At 45.6% G+C, this 23,248-nt stretch overlaps 1 protein-coding gene across 6 annotated transcripts in view; it reads left to right on the top strand.

Moving 5' to 3' along the window:
- HNRNPD (heterogeneous nuclear ribonucleoprotein D) overlaps window positions 1-23,248 on the top strand; it is an 85,469-nt gene that overhangs the window by 8,843 nt on the left and 53,378 nt on the right. For all 6 annotated transcript variants that reach the window (XR_013607139.1, XR_013607140.1, XR_013607141.1 and 3 more), the window contains exon 3: window positions 18,321-18,482. Coding sequence is in view for 3 of the 6 variants with exons in the window: in XM_078676141.1 (XP_078532267.1) it covers window positions 18,321-18,482 (162 nt within the window). In the remaining 3 variants the exon portion in view is untranslated. The remainder of the gene's footprint in view (window positions 1-18,320; window positions 18,483-23,248) is intronic.

The raw sequence follows: 23,248 nt of genomic DNA, 5'->3' as shown, positions 1-23,248 counted from the left end.
AGCCCGTGTAAGAGTTTATTTTTTTTAATGTTGGTTATCTGGAAAACCTTTTTTTGATTTTTTTTTTTTTGCCCTCCGACTGAACATGTTAATTTATTATTAGATACTGACATGTTTCATCTGGTGCACCTTATTAAACCCTATACTAATAAAACAATCTAGTGTATGTTAACATTGTGGCACAGTTGACAGTGCTTACTTTCAATCTTTAAATAGAAATTGCAATAAATGCAAGTCCTATTGGAAAAGTTGCAAATGAGCACAGTCTGTAAGGGTTTTTTGCAGCCTGGTCGTAACCTTACTGCTGCATCATCCTCCCTTTCAGTACGGACATTGCATTTTTGTTGTAACTGTCCTTCAAAGATCTTGCAAATTAAGTATAATATATTAATCAAAAACAATAGGATAATTTAAGTTTTTTCATATTAGTTTTATCAGGCGGAGTGTTTTTCCCCCTGTAAATTATAGTTGACTGTTTGACATAGCTGTTCCTTTAATTTTGTGATTTACTAAGTGTCTCTTTTTTTTTGGGATATAGATGTGTTCTATTCTGGCAGAATAGCTCACTTTAAGATTGACCTTTTGGTTTGAGTTTTGATGTTTATTTTCCCATGGCGGAGTATCACGTAGCTATTGCTGTCTGACTTGCTCATTGGAGTACAATTTCAACTGCATTTTCCTTCTAATGGAATGTTACTAGATTCTAACTGAAGTTCCTTAATGACAATATGTTCAATAGATTTCTCTCCAATGTAATTTGTCAATCACTCGCTCAAGTCTTTTTTTGAATAGTGTAAATGAGTTACTGGGAAGAAGGACCTAAATGTTGTCATATATCTCATTCTAGATCAGTTCTCTGAAGTGGAACACACCATCTTGTGCTGTTTCACCACAGAGACTTAAGGACATGTCCATAAATGACGTGTGTATCACGCTTTGTCTGAGGTTCTGTGGGTGGCCTATTCCTCTAAGTCCTTAACTGGATAAACATGGCCTCAGTCTCTTTAGCAGGTCAACAATGCACGTGTCTACTATTCCTCTTAGTCACATAGAAATTGGTAGAATCCCAAGTTCCTGTATATGCACACACAATCAATGTTTTCAGCCGTTTTGGGGTAAGTGGTGCTGCTTACCACTTTACCTGTCATTTGTGTAAGTAGCTCTTGGTCTGGCAATATCTGCTACAGTGTTAGCAGAAAAATGTTTTCATGCATTGTCTCTGTTTCAGGCTACTGGGATTTTAGCAAGAGTCTATGTTGTGGAGTGAGATAAAAGGTTACCTGGAGTTGCCATGCATTTACAAAGAATACTGGTGCCAGTGTCCTTTCTTGTTTGTACTGGGTGCGCTATGGGTTTTAATGGATCAATTTGTATTTACCTGGAAGATTGCTTCTAATTGCAAAGTGTCCACAACCACCTGTTTAAATAAAGGTTCTCATGGTAGAATATCTAGTCTTTTATTTGCAGTCTGGACCAAGCTAGATTTTTGTCTGCATATCTGTGACAAGCAGGATTGTCAGGAAAGGGCTTCACCATACCTATGCTGTGTTCCACCCTTTCTCTTTGCATATGTAGCCTCCTGAGTGTACCGCATGACCCACAAGTCTGCACAAGTGATTCTTTCTCAACATGGATGCCTAGCAGGTCTTGTACATTTTCAACAAAAGGATTCACTATTGTGCCTGCCATAGGTTTCTTCCAGATCTGGGGAACACTACAGTAGTGGAACCACGGTTTTATTTTTAAATAGCTCAACATTTCACCACTTAGCTGGTATTCTGGGATTAAGCCTGGGGGCACCAAGTTTTCTTTAGGCTATGTTTTTCTGAGATTGATCATGCAGGCCTGATTTTGGGAATATTCTGGTCTACTCATTACTTTTGGTAAATCTGAGACTTTGAAGACAGGAGACTGTGTACTCTACAGATGCAGTTCAGCATCCTTTCCTCTTGGAGTAGCTCAACAGATCGTTATTGAGTGTACATCTGAAAGTGGTGATTTGTGTATTTTGGGACATTGGCTAATTGGCACTCTTATTGGGGGATATATCTTCAAGGTTATCCTGAAGATTAACTGCCATTGAACAAAGTTGGTTTCTCTGCAGACTGTTCCCTTCTTCCAAGTAATCCTATTTCATGAAAACTATTCGGTTCCTCTCATGTTGGGCTAGCTGCGAAGGCATGTGTTAGTCTTGCCTTTTATAGAAGTCAACCGATTACTATGACAATGTTTTGTAGAGGATGTTTATTCAGACTAACTTCAGCAAAGACCGACGTCCTCGCATACCACTAATCAAATTGTGGGAAGCTTTCTCTGAAAGTAAGCCATATGGTTTTGAAATGGGGCTTTCAGTGAGCCCTTCTGCTAGTTTTCACACTACCAAAGAACTTCAAGCAGATGTTTGTCTTTAAAGTCATTTGACGAAAAGCTCATGTATTATAATTGTAAGGAATTGGATTATTTGCAGTAGGTGACTGCCCACATAAGAAGTAATCAACTCTTGTTAGGGTGAACCCTTAAAGTCTCATTAGCCTGAGCTCAACCTTATGGTAGCTTGGTACAAATTTGGTGCTCTGTTTAAAGTATTTATGCAATACCAAATCAATAATCCAGTCAAAACTCAAAGCAATAAAAATTGTAAGCCGAATGAGAAAATCAAGTAACATTTAATAAAACTCCTAAAATTGATAATACGGTACCCTTATTGGATTTTGTTTAAGTAAAAATTGGGCGACCACATGCCAGTGATGGCCAGTGGTCACAGTAGATTACGACCTAGGTATGTTTTGAGACTGACTGCCATGTAGCGATGGTCAGATGCACCAACCAGGTACTTCCTGGTCAAAGATTTCAGATTCTGACTTAATCTTTTAAGCTCCATTCAATCATAGGAATACACTACGGAGGACCTCAGAGGAGACACTTAAAGACTCACAGGGTGTCAGGCAGAGGCCAAGAGCAGGGTTAATTCCGTCCAGGTCGAGTAACAACTGGTCAGCTAGCTGGAGACTTCAAAGAAAAAGCGTCTTGCAGCTTGTCTCCCGGTAGCCATACAGGAAGTCAGCCAGCTGACTTTTGCAGTTCACTTCTTTGTCCTGCAGGTCTAATTGTCCAGGTCACAGAGCAGGTCCAGAAAGAGGGTCCTTATGGATGCCACTTTAATGTCTGGCACAAGCTAGTGCATGAGGTTGACTTTTGACCCCTCTCTAACCAATGTGGTAAAGTTCCTGGGGTCAAATCTGACTACTTTTTTTCAGTAGATCATGTCTGCCTTTTTGCAAGCAAGCTCAAAATGTCTTTCCTCACTATTGTCAAGATGGGGAAAGTCTTCTGCCACACTTAAGTTGGGATCTGAGGCTTGGGTTAAAGTGGCACTATGGTAATACTTGATCCTCCGCATCTACCACTGAAATCCAGTTTGAAGCACACACCATACCCACAGCAATCCCAGAGACAGAAGTCTGGTAGGCCAAAGCAGGAGGTCCACAGTCCCCACCCTGCATGTTCTAATGTACTCTGGCTGGAAGTCTTGCATAGGGATGACCTACTAATATTTAAAAAGGTGGTTTTCGCCTTCAGAAAAGAGGGTTATTTCAAAATGCTGCACTGCAGGTCTGACACTGTAGCAGTCCGGCTGCACAGGGTAGACCTGTTGTAATGTGTGCACAGCCGGTGTAGTGGGTGGCACAATAGTTGCTGCAGTCCACAACTGGTATTTAACTTCAGGACCTGGTGGTGGTGTGCTTTATTTGCGTGGCACGGAGGACACCTGGGAGTGTATGCTAGTGTCCAAAAAGAGGAATGAGTCTTTCCGATAAATAATGGACAGGCATGCTTTTAGAATAACGTGGACCACTAGGATGGGGCTAGCAGCTCTGATGTGGGTGGTGAGAGCATTCCAGGCTTTTGAGGCGGTTTTAGGAAAAGGCACAGGCCCCATCTCTGGCTGGACGGATCCAGGAGACTTGAGCGAGGAGGTTGTTGGTGGAACAGTTGTCTCACTGGTGTGTGAAACTGCATGTGGCTGAGGTTCACTTGGCCTTGGTTGTGTAGTGCTTTGTAGGTGTATGTGAAGAGCTTGAAGAGGGGCTTTGTAAGTGTATGTGAGGAGCTGGAACACTGAGTTTGAGGTTTGGGAGCCAGTAGAACTTCTGGAGGTGTTTGGATATATGCATGCAGTGTGGTATTGAAATTGCATTTATATATCCGTTACTACCCCTGACGAGGCATCAAAGTGGTTTTTCAGTGAGTAGTATGCTACTCCGGAACCCAAAAGGATTAAGTAGTTTGAGTCTTGTTGCTGCGTTCTGTGTGACTTGGAGACAGTCATGGCGAGTCAGATGGTGGTTGTAGGGGGCATTTCTGTAGTCCAGTCTGCTGGTGGTAAGAGTTTGCGTGACAGACCTTCAAGAGCCGTTTAGAAGCAGATGGATTAGCTTGTGTTGGCTTGGTTGGTCATTGAGATTTGATTGTAAGTTAAGAGTCCTAGGATCCTGGTAGTATTGAATGGGTGTTGAATTGGTCCCAACCCTGTGGGCCACAAGTCAGAAGATCAGAATGTCTTTTCTGAAGAAGATCAATCCGTCTTATCACGTCTGAGTTTCAAGCAATTGATTCACAGCCAGTGCAACCTTGGACATGCAGCTGCTGAGGTTTGCTTGAGAGTTCAAGGAGTCCTCATATGGGAAGAGGATTAGCTAGGTGTATGAGATGATGCTATTATCAAGGATTCCAGTACTGATGTTGGATTGAAATTGCAGTTTTGAAAATGCCATGCTAGCACTTTACTACCTTTTCACGGTCTAAATGCTTTGTATGGGGTAGTGGTTTATTCACTTGGACTTGTCTGGTTGCTGATGTGTGCACATATAACTGCCCATGTGAAATTTCAGGGTCTGTCAAAACACTGATTGGCACCTCCAAAGATTGAGGAACAAATATCAACGTTGTTGGCAGTCCGCCTCTGAATCAGTTTATTGAAAGGTTGGTCTGTTTCACCAGCCTTTCAGGTTTCTGGACCAGATTCCTGATGGGAATGAAAAGTTTGAAGGCACTTTTTGCAATGCTAATGGAACGAGCAATCCACAGGCCATTCCTGAATGTTGCGAATCCGTGTTTGCTTGAATGAATGCCAGTTCAGTTGGTGGGAGCATAGGCATGGGGGAAGTGACTGGTCATTTTCTGGTGGGCTCCAAAGTAGGATAGGTGCTAGCTGGATATAGATACCTGCTGGGGTTCATTGATGTGTCGGGTTAACGAAGCACCAACTGGCTTAGTTACTCAACGGTCTTTAATTTGACATTGAAGACCTCTTTGACCAAGTTTTAATATTTGAGACATGGAAAATGTTCTACCCGCCAAAACCCAGTCTAGGTGCCTGATCCTGTGAAGCTTTTTAAACATCTCACTAGGCCCATCTAAATTATATTTGCTCTGTGATAACCCATTGGTTTTAACAATTAACCCATTTGAGGGTGTTGCTTCAGAAACAACCGTTCTCTTCTAGTCACCCAGAGCGCCAGTATGTTGTAGACCAGTGTGAGGTAACACATAGCTGTTTGTCTTTTCCTGGCATGCTATAATTACCATGGCTGGTTTTGTTGATCCTTTGCATTATTCTCTTGTGAGAACTGAGTTTGGCTGTAGCCTGCACATATTTTAAGGATAGCTGCTTTGCGTTAGCATGCACTGTGGGAGGCCTGCTAATATTGATCTATTTAAAACTGCCCTAGTGTGCACCCAAAGATTGTTCTTTAGAGTAGTGAGTAGCTCCGATCTGTTCAAGTCTTTTCTTGTCTGTGTGAAGTTTGGAATTTAGTGCAGAAGAATTTATGCAGTGTCAACTGCAGTTCAGAAACCTCTCAAGTGTGGTGAAATTTGCCGATTTTCCTGTAATTTGGTAGCTGTCTAAGATGTTCTGCTGGCAGTGAAACATTAATGTGGCAGTAATTGGATGCCTTCCTGGAATCTGTGGAGGGTTGCTTTACGTGTGTTTTTATGGTGTGCTTGAAAGTTTTGCAATAAGAGTTGCTGGGATTTTTCTTTTTCCCAGTAATTAGAAACTTGTGAGCATATATTGCAACCATGACACTATGCTAGCCTCAAACTTAATTATATGGTAAGTTTAAAGTATGTCTAGAATTTAGGAGTTGATTAGAACCAGGCAGTTAGAAAGCAGCAAATGATGATTTGAAAGTGAACAATAGTAGGAGTAACAAGTGGATGTGTCCTCTGAAATCACAGTGAAACACTCGAAAGAACAGTAACCTGTTTACACCAGAATGCTATGGGATTCATGGTTTTGGTTACAGGCAAGTTGTCTTGTACTTCTGCACCCTGGCTTTCCCATTCTCGAATTGGTTACCTGCCACCCAGTGGAGCGGCTTGAAACTGCTTCAATATCCCATGAAGTAACTTTGTTCATATGGACCCTATCCCTGTACCTATTCCCCCTCGCAAGTTATCTGTTTCTGATTTTGAGGCACATATGAGAACCTGATTCTCTTGTGCTCAGTCCCATACCCATATTTTTGTGTCTCCACCCCCCCCTCCTTCCCAGCCAACCAACATCTAGTCTAGACAGTCTTGCTCACTCTTTTTCAGCTCCAGTAGTTTATGCCACAACGCTCTGGATTTAACCAGTGCTTATTAATAAGCAGTTGGACTTGGTCTTTGGGCCTTAAACTATAGGCCCAGTGAAGTTGATCACCTCATGTTTGATGTGAAAATCTTATCTGTCCACCGACTATATTCTCCAGCAGTATGTAATTGGCAAGGTGATGGGCAAATGCCAACACCATCCTGAACTTCCCAGCTTACAAATGCCTGCCAATCACACAATGCAGAAAAAAATATTGTGCATCTCACCGGCTTTGGTATGAAGAGGACTTTTTATCTTGGCGTCTCAGTACTTTCAAAATCCAGTTCAGTTTGTCTGGTCTCGATGAATGTGGAAAAGTTATTTAGTCCTCTAGCAAGATTTTACTGCCAAGTGTTGAACAGTTTCCAAACAAGACTTGTTTGGCCAGGTGTCTCCAATGATGTTTAGGTCAGTGGGCATCCTCTTTCAGGGAGGTTCTCCTTGCTAAAGTCAACGAGAAGTGCTGAACACTTGGATCAGTTATTGGATTACCAGCACAAGCCTTTCCAGCCATCCCTACTTGCTTCGATCTACTAGCTCAATGCCTCTCCTGTCTGCCATAACCGTTGCCACCAGAGTTCTAAGATTCTTAATTAGAGGCCTGCAGTTGTCTTGCCATCTGCACTTTCACCACTGCCTGAAATGGAAAGTGTCCACAGTTGACCTCCTGTAATAGGACTCTGTCTAATCACTGTTTAATGAAATGGAAATGATTGTCTGAGAAGAATGCTTGAAGTTCAGACTGCTGAAAGCTTTAGATGAATGAAACTCACCACTTCATCTTGTGATGTCTGCTAATCACCTGGCTCTGTCAGCCTTCTCACCTCTCCCCAATATACTGTCAAAGATGGTACTCCTGGTGGTTGTCGGGGCCCAGATCTTTGCATCCAGTGTGTTGCCCCTGTACATTTTCAAAGTCTGAGGGATGTTGCATATGAGAAAGCATCTTAGTGTTTTCTGGGAGAGATCGGTTTGTCTCCTGTTCTGACTTGTCATTGTAGCCCCTTAGGGTACTTACGTGCCCTGCCACATCCATGCTGCAATTTAATATTGTGTCACAAGCAGGTTCCGACTGCTGTTCACTGTCTGAAAAGAGCCTTTCCAGAACTCTGTGGCAAACACTGCAATGAAAACAATTTGCTCTAATTTTTTTTGGGGGGGATAGAGGCTTCAAACTGCAGATTCATCAGCGTTCATTATTATCCAGGCATCAGACTGGATCTAGAAAATCTTACGCAGTACTTGTGTGCTTGTAGGTGGTATTGATTGGCTCAGCTTAAAAAGTCACATTGCTGTGCTTAAATAGGTGCAATCCCGGCACAGTGACATCAGTTCCTTTCCTTCAGTACCAGTAGCATGGATTAGTAGAACTACCTTGATCTCTCTTTAACCACTTTCTTCCACTCTTTGTTGACCAGTACCCTACCAAACCTACATGGTTTAATCCATGCGAGGAATGATGCATGTCTGTATGTTCCCCACATGGTGTCTCTTTAGTATCTATGGTTGGGTCACTATGCCAAAGCCTACGCAAAGTGCAGTTGGATTTTCCTCTATCTAGGTGTTTCGAGAGACTGAGATGAAGCTCCTGGTGATGACCCTAAAAACTACTTGGAGCGGGAAGACCATTGTCCACAGGAACTGCCCAAGATATAACAAGCACAAGAAGTAGTTGAAGCATTCTTGAGCTTCCCTGTCCAAACTTCTTGCTTCTATGCCCCGCCCTACTCCTATGGAGCTGCTGTCTGGGCCTGCTCCTTGCTACCCAGAGTTCTTCCTGAGTGACTCCGACCCAGTCGAAATTTTAGAATTCTATGCATGCCATCTTTGGGCCACAGCTCCCTCTGGCGTGCCTTCAAGCCCCACGGAGCTGCAAGGTGCTCTGGCTAGACTACTGCCAGTGGGTTTGACCCCTACCGACGACAGCTGGGCTCTGTGAAATGACCCCTGTATCTGTTCTGATGCCGCCATGGTTGACTATACCCGCCCCTATTCCCTAGAGCTGCAACTCAAGTTGACACAGCGCTGTCCAGACCATGTCCACCCTTGGACTTGCTCCATGTGGACAAGCTGTTTCTTACTGATGGGGGTGATGAGGAAGAAGGGAAGGCCCCCTTGGGGATGACCCTGACCGGAAAGAGAACTGGTATGAGTAGCTGGGTGACCCCAGCAGCCTGGACACCTCCCTAGACTGCTTCCTTTGATGCTGTGATCCGCAGGGCAGCGAAGGTTCTGGACCTTCAACTACCTGTGGCTGAGCTAAAGCAAAATGTCTTAGGTGGTGCTTTACCATGTTGTGGGCTCTGCTAATCCTTTACTTCCCTTCAATAAAGCTCACTGATTTTCTTCCAGGGGCCTAGGTTAAACCTTGTACTGGGGCTCCTATGCACTGCCTGAATGCCCTGCGCAATCATCCCACCCCTCGAGGCCTGACCTCCCTCCCCTGAGAGTCTGGAGGTACAGTCCTCAACAGCCAAAGTTACTCTAATGCATCTCCCTGCACCACAGGAATCCAAGAGGTTGCATACTTTTGCGAAGCAAATTTCCTCCTCGACCAGCTTGGCCTTGTGGTTGGTGAACATCCTGTGTCTCTTGGCCGATACTACCATGCATTATGGGACTCGGTTGCTCAGCTACTTCCCATGCTTCGTGAAGAGGGCACACTATGCTGAACCAAGCTGTGGTGGATGGTTGGGGCAAACGAAGTTTTCTATCCGGTGTGGACTGGACATGAGACTCGCTCAGCTGGACCATGGCCCTGCCTACAGTGGTGCTCCATCGCCACACCTGGTAGTAAGCCACTCGGTTTTCGGGGGTGAGTATTCATCCCTTATTGAAATGTCATTTGATGGTCTCTGCTTGTTTGGCGAGAAAGCAGATTAACTGCTTAAGAGTTTTTGGGAAAGCCTATCCATTGCCAGGTACACGGTCCCCTCTCTGCCTTCCCAGTCAAAGCAGCAGTGCTTTTGTCCCTTCCGTAGTCTGCTCGTATACAATATCCGCCAGCTCTGGTCTCTTCTTGCCGTCAACTCTGGATGGTAGCGTTGAACTTGCAGGAAGCTTCTTTTCACATCCCTGTCCTGCAAGTCCAGACGTTACCTGTGGTTCACAGTAGGCCAGAAGCATTCCCAGTTAACTATGCTCCCCTTCAGCCTCACCCATGCCCCACCGGTGTTGATTAAAGTGATGGCGGTGGTTGCAGCTCACCTCTGCTGGTCAAGGGTTCCAGTCTTCCATACCTCGATGATAAACTGCTGACGGTGGGCTCACCTCAGGCAGTTGTCTCCCAGCTCCAGATTATGGTGAACCTCCTCCATTCACTGGGGTTCACTGTCAACATGCTTGTCACATCTGACTCCGTCTCAGCTGCTCTTTTTCATTTGAGCTGTTCTGGATACAGTGCTAATCCGTGCCTACCCTCCGGAGCCTAGAGTCCAGGATATTTGCACTATAACCTAGTCCAGCTTTCAGTAGCAACACGTGCATTTGTGGGTAAAAAACTGCCATTGGCATTGAGGGCCTTCCATCCATCAAAATATGGCTGGTTTTAGGTGTAAATCTACAACACTAGTGCCACATGATATTGTCACAAACGGAGTGGTGTGGGATAGTGGACTCTGTGCCAAGAGGTCCTACTCCTAGCAGATCTCTAAATGCCAGGGCCGACAAACTCAGCTGCTGATGTTGTGCGGATCATGATGGCGCCTACATCGCGAGATGGTGCAAGGAAGTCGTCACTTATGCAGGTTGGGTTATCCAAAGCGGCTGTTGCTTGGAGATTCACTCTTTTTATGCTTGAACTCAGGAAGGAATCCTGTACGTCATTCCACCCATACTAAAGTATATCAGGACTGACGGCCCAAGTTATCCTAGTGGCTCCAGACAGACAAAAGAGTTTGTTATCCCAAACTCCTGAGCAGGAGCATCTGTCCTCCGAATCAGGCTGCCTTTTTGGGAGGACCTTCTGTTGCAGCCAAACATACGCATTCGCCACCTTCATGTGTGGTAATTGTGAGGTGACGGTAAAGTTATCTAATCTGCCGCCCAAGATCAGAAATGTCATCTTGGCTGGGAGGCGTCCCTCAACAAAGATAGATGCCTCCCATTTGGTCAAATCTGTTGCTTTGTGCTACTTTCATGGCTTTGACCCGCTTTTAGCCTGCCTGTTGAGTGTTTTATTGTTTGTGCTGTCTTTAGCTGGAACAGGTGTAGGAAACCTGGTTCTATAAATACTACACCAAAATGAAGCATAGTGTGTATAGTCATGGTGACCCCAGAGGTAGGCGCAGGTTAAAGTTAGATAGAACCTTACTGTCTATTTGTGGTAGTGGTCGAGCAGTAAGGCCGTATCGGAGGACAGTGTTAAGCATTTGATGTACACACTCAGTCAGCAAATGAATTCACACACTGAAGGACTGATCTCTAGACCAATTGTTTTTGTATAAAAAATAGATTTATTTTTAGAACCAAGCGAGCTTGGATCAGGTAAGCATTAAATACTTTACAGTGATTAGTTGCTGATTATAGAACAGTTTGAAAGTGCAAGAGGAATTGTACTTTGTTTGATTTACAGGGATGCAGTAGATTGCAATACTTAGGCAAATACAGTACATTGAAATGAAAAGACTTCATCAGTAAAATACAGGTACGTTACTTTTCACGTTACTTTTCTAACTCCGTGCTGGATACCTAGATTCAGCACTGGGACATTTCCTGCCAACAGGTAAGTAAAAACGTTTTCATTATGTGTGCGGTTTTTAAAGCATATTTTTAGATTTCGAAACTCCACATTCAGAAACTTTTTGGAAGAAAATTGTCAATGTTATCCTATGGAGGAATAACAGGTGATCGATTCGCAGGTAAGTTATTGACCGTGAGAGTTAAGGTTCTGGGGTTAGACTCTGGTGGTCCCCCAGGGTAAATGATAAACTCTTGTTACACCTTCAGCGGCACTAGGGCGGCCGGGTGCAGAGTGCTGTTTCGACGTCGGGCACCCTGTTTTCTATGGAGAACCTCCGATTTGCAAAAGCACTGCAGTCAGGGAGACTAAAGACTACTGGGTGCGACCACCACTTCGAGAGGTAATTTGGGAAGTTACGGGTTGGTTAGGCACCATTGGTTTGGGCACACAAGGCCGTGGGGTGTCTGGTGTAGGGGTGTGTTTTGGGTTCTGATCTTATTACCAACTCCTGGTCGTGGTTAGGAGGCTTGAGGCAGGTCAGGGGTTGGCTGGATCTCTGGTCAGTATCGTCGGGATGAGCTCCTCTTGGTGTTTTTCCGCTCTGGCCGGGTTCGGCGGGTGCAGAGTGGGCTGGATTTGCGGTTTCTGGCTGCTGCTAGAGGTTGCTGTTGGAACAAATCCAGTGTTCACGGGAGAAGCAGTCTTTGGAAGTGAAGGTAGACAGGTCTTCCGAGAGTTTCCGAGGTTGCTGGACACGCCGGGGTTTCACGAGCAGGTTCGAGGGTAGACAGGCCTGTAGGGCTGGTGTTAAGTCAGTGGGTGTCTTCCTCTTGTTAGCTGGCTGCATGGATGTTTGGTCCTTCTTTTCTTGGCATTTCTGGATCCGAGGAAGCAAGGTTCAGGGTACCCCCAAATAAATACTAGATTATAGGGCGTTACAGGTAGGTAAAGGGCAGGGACCAATGGGTCCTTTCCCTGGGGTGGGCACACCCCCCTATTGTGCCACTCTCCAGTGGGAGGGGGGCAGGAGCCAGTCCCTGGTTGTTTGGGTCCTCCCATCCTCAAGATGGCGGGGACTCCGTTGTGCTTCACCTTGCCTCCCCCACCTGATGGGAGGAGTTGGCAGAGGTGGGCACACTTATTTCCCTCACTTGTTTTTCCCGCCAGCTCTCCCGCTCAAAGTGGGGAGGTAGAACCAGTGGAGACCAGTTGCTGAAAGCAGCAATTGGCTGAACCCTACCCATCCTGGGGGAGGAGGCTTGGCACTACGTCCCAGGGTGTGCATTGTTTCAGGCCGAGAGCCCGCAAGCTCTCGACCCAGGGGTCCAGAAACATAACTGTTGGTGGCAGCCTAAACAGCCACTCAATCTGGTCACTAGAAGTTGGTCGAGTTTCAGGGGGCATCTCTAAGATGCTCTCTGCGTACATTGTACATTAAATCCCACACTGGCATCAGCGTGGTTTTAATGTCCTGAGAAGTTTGATACCAAACTTCCCAGTTTTCGGTGTAGCCATTATGGTGTTGTGGAGTTCGTAATGACAAACTCCCAGGACCATATACTCCTAATGGCAGCACTGCACTTACAGTGCCCAGGAATGGACCTGGGCACTGTAGGGGTACAGGGCTCATGCACCTGTACCCTCACCACTGGCATAGGGTATCCAGGTGTGACTGATCTATGTCAGGGCAGTCGTTTGTGGGCATGGCACACAGGGATGTGTGCCATGTCGACTCTTCACTTTGTAGTGCAACAAAAGACGCACCCTGCAAAGGCAGTGTGTGTGTGTCAGGGGACAGGACCTCCAGGGGTGGCACAATAAGTGCTGCCGCCCTTAGAGGCCAACTCTGGTCATCGTGCCCTGGGTACCTGTGGTACCATTTACCAGGACAGGGTACCTGATTAGCAGGAGCCCAGGACACACTCAAAACACATCAGCAATTCAGCTAAAAGTGGGGCATAGCATGCAGAAAGATGGCACTTTCTCACACATGGCCTTTCCCTTGGCACCGGGGAAGCTAAACTTTTGGCGATATCTGCTATTTTGTGGGTGCCAGATCATCCCTTAATGTTTAAAGTCACACTTTGTAACTTATTTTCTTACGGTCTTGCAACATTTGTTCCCTCCTATCCCTTTCAGCATGCCCCAATTGGACTTTTATTTGGTCCCAACGCTTCAAAAGTGTTCCCTGTGTCCCTCCATAGCTGCCCTCTCAGGCTTCTGACTTTCTAGAATGCCTTCTTGGTGACCACACGGAGCAGAATGAGCCGAGACGCCGTCTCTCATGACTCTTAGCGAGAAGTTACTATGTGAACCCCTCCGTGCAGATTGGAACCGTGAACTTTATTGACCCCCAGCCATGGACGAACACCTTTCAAAAACTGATTCGTCTATTAAGGACAACATGATGCCCAGACTTTGTCTACACCTTCATTTTTTGAAACTCTGACTCTGCAGAATTTTAAGAATCTTTGGGTCCTGAGGAGAATCCCATAACAAAGGGATTCAAAACGCGTCGACCACTTTCTGGTCTCTCTGTTACTGTTGATGGTTTTTCGCAAAATAGTTGTCTAGATAGGTCATGATTTAAATCTTTATGGATTCGTTTTTTCTTAATATTCAAATTCAAACGACTAGACAAACATCATTTATGACTGTATATGAGTTAATAAGACCGTGACATAGGGACCATTTTCTAATGACTTTAAAGTTTCTTGTTCGGGTTTGAAAGATGTATGCTTGAGGAGCGAAAGTGATGTGTATATGTGTTGTTATAGTGTAAATTTGTAAAAATTTCATGCAAACGGAATAATCATTGTGTTTTGTATCTTTTGTATATAATGTATATATGCACAAAAAACTGTCTTATGAAATGGAATGAAAATAATTCAATTTAGAGACTCAAATTGATTAAAATAAATCACTGACGTAAGTAATAAACGGTTTGGTATGCTTTATTCGTACCATTACTTGTTATAAAGAACAGTGACTGTAGTCCAGCATTGGCATTTGTTTCGTTGTTTACATTGGATTGACTCAGCTCTGCTGGGAAAGAGTCAGGACCCTGTGTTGTTGCTCGGGAATGGACTTGGGCACTGTAGGGGTACAGGGCTCATGCACCTGCACCCTCCCCACTGGCATAGGGTATCCAGGTGTGACTGATCTATGTCAAGGTAGTAGTTTGTGGGCATGGCACACAGGGATGTGTGCCATGTTGACTCTTCACTTTGTAGTGTTACAAAAGACGCACCCTGCAAAGGCAGTGTGTGTGTCAGGGGACAGGACCTCCAGGGGTGGCACAATAAGTGCTGCCGCCCTTAGAGGCCAACTCTGGTCACCGTGCCCTGGGTACCTGTGGTACCATTTACCAGGACAGGGTACCTGATTAGCAGGAGCCCAGGACACACTCAAAACACATCAGCAATTCAGCTAAAAGTGGGGCATAGCATGCAGAAAGATGGCACTTTCTCACACATGGCCTTTCCCTTGGCACCGGGGAAGCTAAACTTTTGGCGATATCTGCTATTTTGTGGGTGCCAGATCATCCCTTAATGTTTAAAGTCACACTTTGTAACTTATTTTCTTACGGTCTTGCAACATTTGTTCCCTCCTATCCCTTTCAGCATGCCCCAATTGGACTTTTATTTGGTCCCAACGCTTCTCAAGTGTTCCCTGTGTCCCTCCACAGCTGCCCTCTCAGGCTTCTGACTTTCTAGAATGCCTTCTTGGTGACCACACGGAGCAGAATGAGCCGAGACGCCGTCTCTCATGACTCTTAGCGAGAAGTTACTATGTGAACCCCTCCGTGCAGATTGGAACCGTGAACTTTATTGACCCCCAGCCATGGACGAACACCTTTCAAAAACTGATTCGTCTATTAAGGACAACATGATGCCCAGACTTTGTCTACACCTTCATTTTTTGAAACTCTGACTCTGCAGAATTTTAAGAATCTTTGGGTCCTGAGGAGAATCCCATAACAAAGGGATTCAAAACGCGTCGACCACTTTCTGGTCTCTCTGTTACTGTTGATGGTTTTTCGCAAAATAGTTGTCTAGATAGGTCATGATTTAAATCTTTATGGATTCGTTTTTCTTATTATTCAAATTTACACGACTAGACAAACATCATTTATGACTGTATATGAGTTAATAAGACAGTGACATAGGGACCATTTTCTAATGACTTTAAAGTTTCTTGTTCGGGTTTGAAAGATGTATGCTTGAGGAGCGAAAGTGATGTGTATATGTGTTATAGTGTAAATTTGTAAAAATTTCATGCAAACGGAATAATCATTGTGTTTTGTATCTTTTGTATATAATGTATATATGCACAAAAAACTGTCTTATGAAATGGAATGAAAATAATTCAATTTAGAGACTCAAATTGATTAAAACAAATCACTGACGTAAGTAATAAACGGTTTGTTATGCTTTATTCGTACCATTACTTGTTATAAAGAACAGTGACTGTAGTCCAGCATTGGCATTTGTTTAGTTGTTTACATTGGATTGACTCAGCTTTGCTGGGAAAGAGTCAGGACCCTGTGTTGTTGCTCGGGAATGGACTTGGGCACTGTAGGGGTACAGGGCTCATGCACCTGTACCCTCACCACTGGCATAGGGTATCCAGGTGTGACTGATCTATGTCAAGGTAGTAGTTTGTGGGCATGGCACACAGGGATGTGTGCCATGTTGACTCTTCACTTTGTAGTGTTACAAAAGACGCACCCTGCAAAGGCAGTGTGTGTGTGTCAAGGTACAGCACCTCCAGGGGTGGCACAATAAGTGCTGCAGCCCTTAGAGGCCAACTCTGGTCACCGTGCCCTGGGTACCTGTGGTACCATTTACCAGGACAGGGTACCTGATAAGCAGGAGCCCAGGACTCACTCAAAACACATCAGCAATTCAGCTAAAAGTGGGGCATAGCATGCAGAAAGAGGGCACTTTCTCACACATGGCCTTTCCCTTGGCACCGGGGAAGCTAAACTTTTGGCAATATCTGCTATTTTGTGGGTGCCAGATCATCCCGTAATGTTTAAAGTCACACTTTGTAACTTATTTTCTTACGGTCTTGCAACATTTGTTCCCTCCTATCTCTTTCAGCATGCCCCATGCCCCAATTGGACTTTTATTTGGTCCCACCGCTTCTCAAGTGTTCCCTGTGTCCCTCCACAGCTGCCCTCCAGGCATTCTGACTTTCTAGAATGCCTTCTCGGTGACCATTGCATCATTCATGATGGTCAGTAAGTGTCGAGCTTTGTTAACCATTTGTACACCAGCTTTTACCCAGACAAACTGGTTCTTCAGACACATTCCTCCTTTTTGCCAAAGTGGTTAAATATCTTCCATGCTGGCAAGAACATACGCTGCCAAATGTTTTCACCTGCCACCTCCTCAGGAGAGAGACTATTGCATGGACCCAAAGAGAGCACACCTCTTTCCACATCAACTGCACCAAAGATCATATTGTGGACCATCCATTCTTCATTTGATCCACTGGAGCAAAAAAATGCAAGACCTTGCAGCTACAGACCCTCTCTCGATGGATTATACTCTGCATCAAGATCTGCTACACGTAGCTAAGAAAGCGTGCTTGCAAGTCCATTCCTTCAGGTCCAAGACTGCCACCACTGCATTAGCATGTGGGCTATCTGTTCTGGACATCTGTCAAGATGCTGTGTGCATCCCTCCACACGTTAACTAAGCACTATGTTCTGACAGTCTGGTCCGTGGGCAGGCACTTGCCCATTCTGTCCTCTAGCACATCCTGATTTGGTTCACAGACCCGCCACCAGGGCGGTAGTGCTTAAATATCAATTCTATGGTGAGGGATCTACGGTTAGAAGTCTTAAAGGAACTAGTTATTTACCTTTGGCTAAGTTTTTTTGGACTCTAAATAACTGCAGATTCCTCATGGATCATACGTATTCTGAAAAATGGGCTCTTTACCCTGACATCCTTTTAGATTCTGTACATTGGTCAAGCAGTCAAAAGTTGCTCTGCTTTTTTGGCATAGAAATAGTCATGAAGGCAACAGTTGGCAGCGTGCCAGGGTCACTTCAGACATGGAGCCAATCGATGCCACATACCTGCCTATAAGGTACTACTGCCCAAGATTTTTCGGATCCAGTCTGACTCCTGGGGAATATTCTAAGGGGAGAAATATATAATCAGGGTCTCTACCAGAAAAGCATTACTGAAGGTATGTAATGCGTTCTTAAAGCCAATTTAGTCTCTATTAGGTATATGCAGTGATGTTATATAGCCCCTGCACTCATTCTGGTCAAAGCTGTAAGCAAGATAGTATATAGAAAATGGCACTGTCGTGTTTTTTTTTTTTAATTGACCATCCTATTAAGCTTGTCCATGCCTCTCTTTGAAATGTTATGTCTATCGCTGCAGCTGAAATGTAATTGCACACCTGTTGCAACAGTGTGTACGGTCTAAAAATTTTAACTATATTAAATGCATTCCTGTACCGGGAGGTTCCTTTACTAAACCAGGGTGTACAGCAGCTTGTTGATGCATTGTCTAGGGTGGGATTTTGCAGTGCCATTTGTTTTCTTGTAAAATAACAGGAAAAATGTCAGAAAACTTGTGGTTAACCTTGCATTTACCTGTTTTTATAGTCCAGTAACTTGCATACCATTTCTTATTAATTGCGTTTTTGCTCTCTATTGTGTTTTAGAATGCAGGTTATAGTCCAGTTAGTCACTTCAAATAGAAATATCTATCAAGAAACTTGTGATAATCTAAATTAGTCTTGAGGATGAATTATATTAATTTGCAATATTAGTTTTGTTAGTTGATAATTTGTGATAATGAGCGGAGTATAAATGTGCTTGGTCTGTGTAGTATTGCGGTGGTGGTGGTAGGGAATGTATGAAATGTAGTCTTCATAGGAACATTCTAAAGTCAAACGATTAAGAAATTATTTTGCATGTGTCAACTGTTGGGCTACAAAACTGAAAGACTAATCAAATTGTTTGCGTTAAAGGTGATGGAGCAAAAAGAACATAAATTGAACAGCAAAGTGATAGACCCTAAAAGAGCCAAAGCGATGAAAACAAAAGAACCAGTGAAAAAAGTATTTGTCGGAGGCCTTTCCCCTGATACACCTGAAGAGAAAATAAGGGAATACTTTGTTACCTTTGGAGAGGTATGTGATCAAGGAGATTGTTCAGTCACATTTGTAGTTGTCTGTTTCCACATTGCCCAAAAACAAGTTACCTGAAGATTCTGCTTTTCAAGTCTCCCCTGTAGTCGGTTGTTTGTGACATACTGTGGACAACACCAGTACTATATGCTTTGGGTCAACCCATTTCTTACCATTGATTGGCTTTCTTGTCAATCTCATTTGCTTTATTCCCATTCCTTTGGTGTCTTCAGAAGCATAGCTTCTTTACCATTCTTTTAATTGGATGACTTGTGCTTCTGTGGGAGCCCATGGTCTTTTTCTATTTCCTCCATTTCCAGTTTTCCCCTTGCACCCATTCCGAACCATTGACTTGCACACTCCTCTTGTGATTTTTAAAATAAGTTTATATTTAATTGCCTGATGGCTTAACTCTGCTGCTCCATTATCTTTAATGTATATTCAAGATAGCTATAGCTGTCAAAAGGTAGACCTAGTGTTTGTTATAACTTTTACTTATTGGGCCACTTTTTAGGTCTCGGCTATTATATCCCGCAGGGATAAATAGACGAGTGTATAGTAGGCAAACCAAGCTCTGAAACCATTACGGATTGCGTTCAGTTCATGTGGTGTACTCGTGCGGAACGCGCGTCCACATCAAACCCATCAGCCTCCCTCCCACAGGCATCTGAAGCTTCCCCAGCGTGCGCTCGGCCTCAGGCATTCACCCCAGCGCGCGCTCGGCCTCACTTCTCCTCCCCCCCCCCTAATTACATCCCTGCTGTTTCACTTTCACGGCTGCGAGGCCGTGTTCTTCCGAGAAATTCACTTCAAAGGGATCCGCTCCCCCGCCCCCTGCTTCACAGTTCAAAGGAATGCGCACCCCACCCTCGCAATGCCGAGAGCATTTCCCGGCCGCTTCTAATTACATATTTTTTCTTTTGGCGATGTTCTTGTTTAAAGTGAGTGCTCTCTTAGGTTGAAAGTCTGCTTGGCTTGCTATACTGAACCGTAAACGCCATCTCTGGGATGGGAAAAGCTATTGTTTGCGGTAGGAAACCTTTCTTGTGCTCGCTTCGCCTACAGTGTTTTCAGCGCCACCCCAGCACCATTCAGCGCTACCCCAGCATCGCTCGGCGCTACCCCAGCATCGCTCGGCGCTACCCCAGCATCGCTCGGCGCTACCCCAGCATCGCTCGGCGCTACCCCAGCATCGCTCGGCGCTACCCCAGCATCGCTCGGCGCTACCCCGGCATCGCTCGGCGCTACTACTCCGGCATCGCTCGGCGGCGCTACTCTGGCATCGCTCGGCGGCGCTACTCTGGCATCGCTCGGCGGCGCTACTCTGGCATCGCTCGGCGGCGCTACTCTGGCATCGCTCGGCGGCGCTACTCTGGCATCGCTCGGCGGCGCTACTCTGGCATCGCTCGGCGGCGCTACTCTGGCATCGCTCGGCGGCGCTACTCTGGCATCGCTCGGCGGTGCCACTCCGGCATCGCTCGTCGCCTCGCCGGCATCGCTCGGCACAGCCATTCAACAACAACTAGTTCAAATATGTTCTCTCAATGTTTCAAGCTTTATTACAAATGTCACAAAAAGATGTTAATATTTCACTTCTGTTCTTGGATATTCGTCGCAATAAAATACACTGAACATAATCTTCACAAAAGTTTAAGCTATTGCCATTATAAATTACAATCTTATTTACGTATTAAAAACATTAAAAGCCATTGTTATTTGTAATATCAATACATCTAAGTCACGTAAAGACAAAACATGTTGCATTGCAAATGCTATAGGTGTCACATTTGCGAAAGTTATAACTATTGGCATTGTAAATGACAAAGCTATTAATTTAGCTATTTTCAAAACCAACACATACATTAAAAAAATTGTCATTTACAATACCAATAGCTATTGGTAGTTTGCTCATTTGGTTCCTGAGGCGTGAGCCGGGAACAGCGGCACCATTTAAGCTCCGAATATTTTTAAAATGATTACATTGTATTTCTTGTGTTTTTAACCCGGGTAACTACCCCTGTGCATTCCCTACCTCTGACGGCTCTTGCTCGCGCTCGAAGCTGAGGCCACAGCAGCTGATCTAACGCTGCCTAGAGAAACACCAGCGCCATCTTGGGTGAGTCCGAGGGTGAGCAGATTACTTGCTCGGCCCTCCCACCCTGATCACTACAAAAGTCCAGTCTCTTGGCATCTCCCCCCTAGATAGTTTGCTCATTTGGTTCCTGAGGCGTGAGCCGGGAACAGCGGCACCATTTAAGCTCCGAATATTTTTAAAATTATTACATTGTATTTCTTGTGTTTTTAACCCGGGTAACTACCCCCTGTGCATTCCCTACCTCTGACGGCTCTTGCTCGCGCTTGAAGCTGAGGCCACAGCAGCTGATATAACGCTGCCTAGAGAAACACCAGCGCCATCTTGGGTGAGTCAGAGGGCGAGCAGATTACTTGCTCTGCCCTCCCACCCTGATCACTACAAAATGGCTCCTCCTCCCCGGAAGCGCAGCGGACGGGCGTGCCGAAGCCCGCTGCGCCCGTCCACGACCGACCGGGACCAGGGGCCACTGACCCTGCACCATTTTTAGCGTACACCTCTACGCAGCTCCTCGCCCATCAGGGCGATTGGGCTATCAGCCCTTCAACATCCGACCGCATTATGGCCCTCGGCATCTCTGTATCTTTCTCTGCTCCTACTACTGCCTTTCAGGCTATGCCCTCATCCGCCCCACGCCATCCCCTCACTTGGCGTGCTCCCCTACTCCCCCCTCTTCCCCGCCTACCTTGGCCTCGCCTATCTTCTCAATACTCGCTCTGCGGGAAAACACCAATTGGAATTGTTTAACCTCCTTGACTCTGAGTCCCCTGACCTACTTTTCCTCACGGAAACCTGGTTTTCTGCCGACTCCATGCCTGATGTCCTATCTGCTTTACCTGCCCCCTACTATATCCTCCGGGCAGATCGCCCTGATGGGAAAATTGGCGGAGGTGTGGTCCTGATCGCTCGGTCTCATTTACAGTTTCAACCTCTGGCCCATCCTCCGATGCTCAATGTTGACTTTCTAGTCGTCCGCTCCACGAATCTTCTCGCCCCCCTCACTATAGTTTTTCTTTATCGCCCTCCCCAATCTATGCCCCATTTTCTGCCCGCTTTGCAAGACTTATTGGCCACCCTGCCGATTAATAATTCATCCGCTCTCCTACTGGGGGACTTCAATTATTGGCCTGGCGACCCTAGGGAAGACCAGACCTCTAAAGACTTTTCTGACTCACTCTGTTGCTTCAATTTAATTTCTCATATTCACACTCCTACTCATACCCGCGGCCATGTCCTTGATCAGATCTGGTCATCTGGCCGAACCATATCGTCCACTACTATCTCCCCTTGCACCTGGTCGGACCACTCGATCATCTCCCTTTCTATTGATTTCTCAGTCACTAACAAGCTTCCCCTGCCCAAGAATGTCCTCGCACGAAATTGGAATCGGGTAGAATTTAACGCTCTAAACTCTTCCCTGGCGACCTCCCTTCCTGACCTATCAGACCTCCCCCTTGATTTACAGGCCGACTCCATTAACTCCTGGCTTTCCTCCTCTTGCGACCTGGTCGCTCCTCTCAGGAGGGTCAAGGCTTGTCGTCTCCACGATGCCAACAAATGGTTTTCTTGTGAACTTAAAACACTTAAATTGGCCCTTCGGCAAGCAGAGCGACAGTGGAGACGCAAGTACTGCCCCCTCTTGAGGGACCGATACAGGTCCCTCCTGAAATTACAAAAGAGCCATCCTTTCAGCTAAATTAGAATACTTCTCGGGCAAAATTCTATCTGCTACCAATAAATCTAGGGAGATCTTTTCCATCGTCCACAATCGGGCCACATCTGATAGAGCTAACCCAAACCCCACTCCTTCTGAATCCCTCTGCTTGTCCCTCAACGATTTCTTCCTTGAGAAGATTGCCAATATCAAACGCAATATCCCCCCACCTTCTTCCCCTCTCCCCGCTGCTTCCCTTCCCCCTTTGCTCTCTTCCCTTGATCATTAGCCCCCCATCTCGAGGGATTCTTTCCTCGCCTTTCCTGGAGAAAGTCAAGTCAGGTTCTCCCGCTGACTGTGGCCCGGCTCGTATATTAAGAGAGCTGTTTACTGAGTGTCCCGACCCTCCCTTATCCCTTCTTAACGCGTCCATCTTCCAGGGTATAGTTCCATCTCGTTTAAATCTGCCACAGTCGTCCCCATTTAAAAAAAACCAGGCTCTGACCCTTCTCTTCCTGCCAATTTCAGGCCCATTTCTCTGCTTCCTTATCTTGGTAAGATCTTGGAGAGCCATATTACCTCATGCCTGTCGGCCTATTTGGAGGACAACCATCTTCTCGCCTCTCATCAAGCTGGCTTCCGCCCAGTCCACTGAAACGGTGGTCACCTCTATTTTTGATGAATTGAAGAGCAAGGCGGACTCCAACTCCCCTCAGGCTCTGGTGCTCCTCGACTTGTCCGCCGCTTTTGACACGTCGACCATTCCATCCTCCTCGGCCGTGTCAGGGCGGCGGGCATACAGGGCACTGCCCTCTCCTGGCTCTCTTCGTTCCTCCAAGGCAGGACGCAGGCCGCCCGTCTCTCCGTTTTTTCTGCCCCAATCCGCCCGGTGCCTTGTATGGTCCCCCAAGGTTCCTCTCTCTCCCCTCTCTCTCCCCTTCTTTTTAATCTCTATATCTATCCCCTTATCATTTCTTTACTCCGCATGGATGTCTCTGTGTACAATTACGCGGACGACCTTCA

The sequence above is a fragment of the Lissotriton helveticus genome, chromosome 2_1, assembly GCF_964261635.1.
Source record: "Lissotriton helveticus chromosome 2_1, aLisHel1.1, whole genome shotgun sequence".
Taxonomy (NCBI): Eukaryota; Metazoa; Chordata; class Amphibia; order Caudata; family Salamandridae; genus Lissotriton; species Lissotriton helveticus.
The sequence above is the reverse complement of the archived record's forward strand: the minus strand, read 5'-3'. Positions and strand labels throughout refer to the sequence as shown.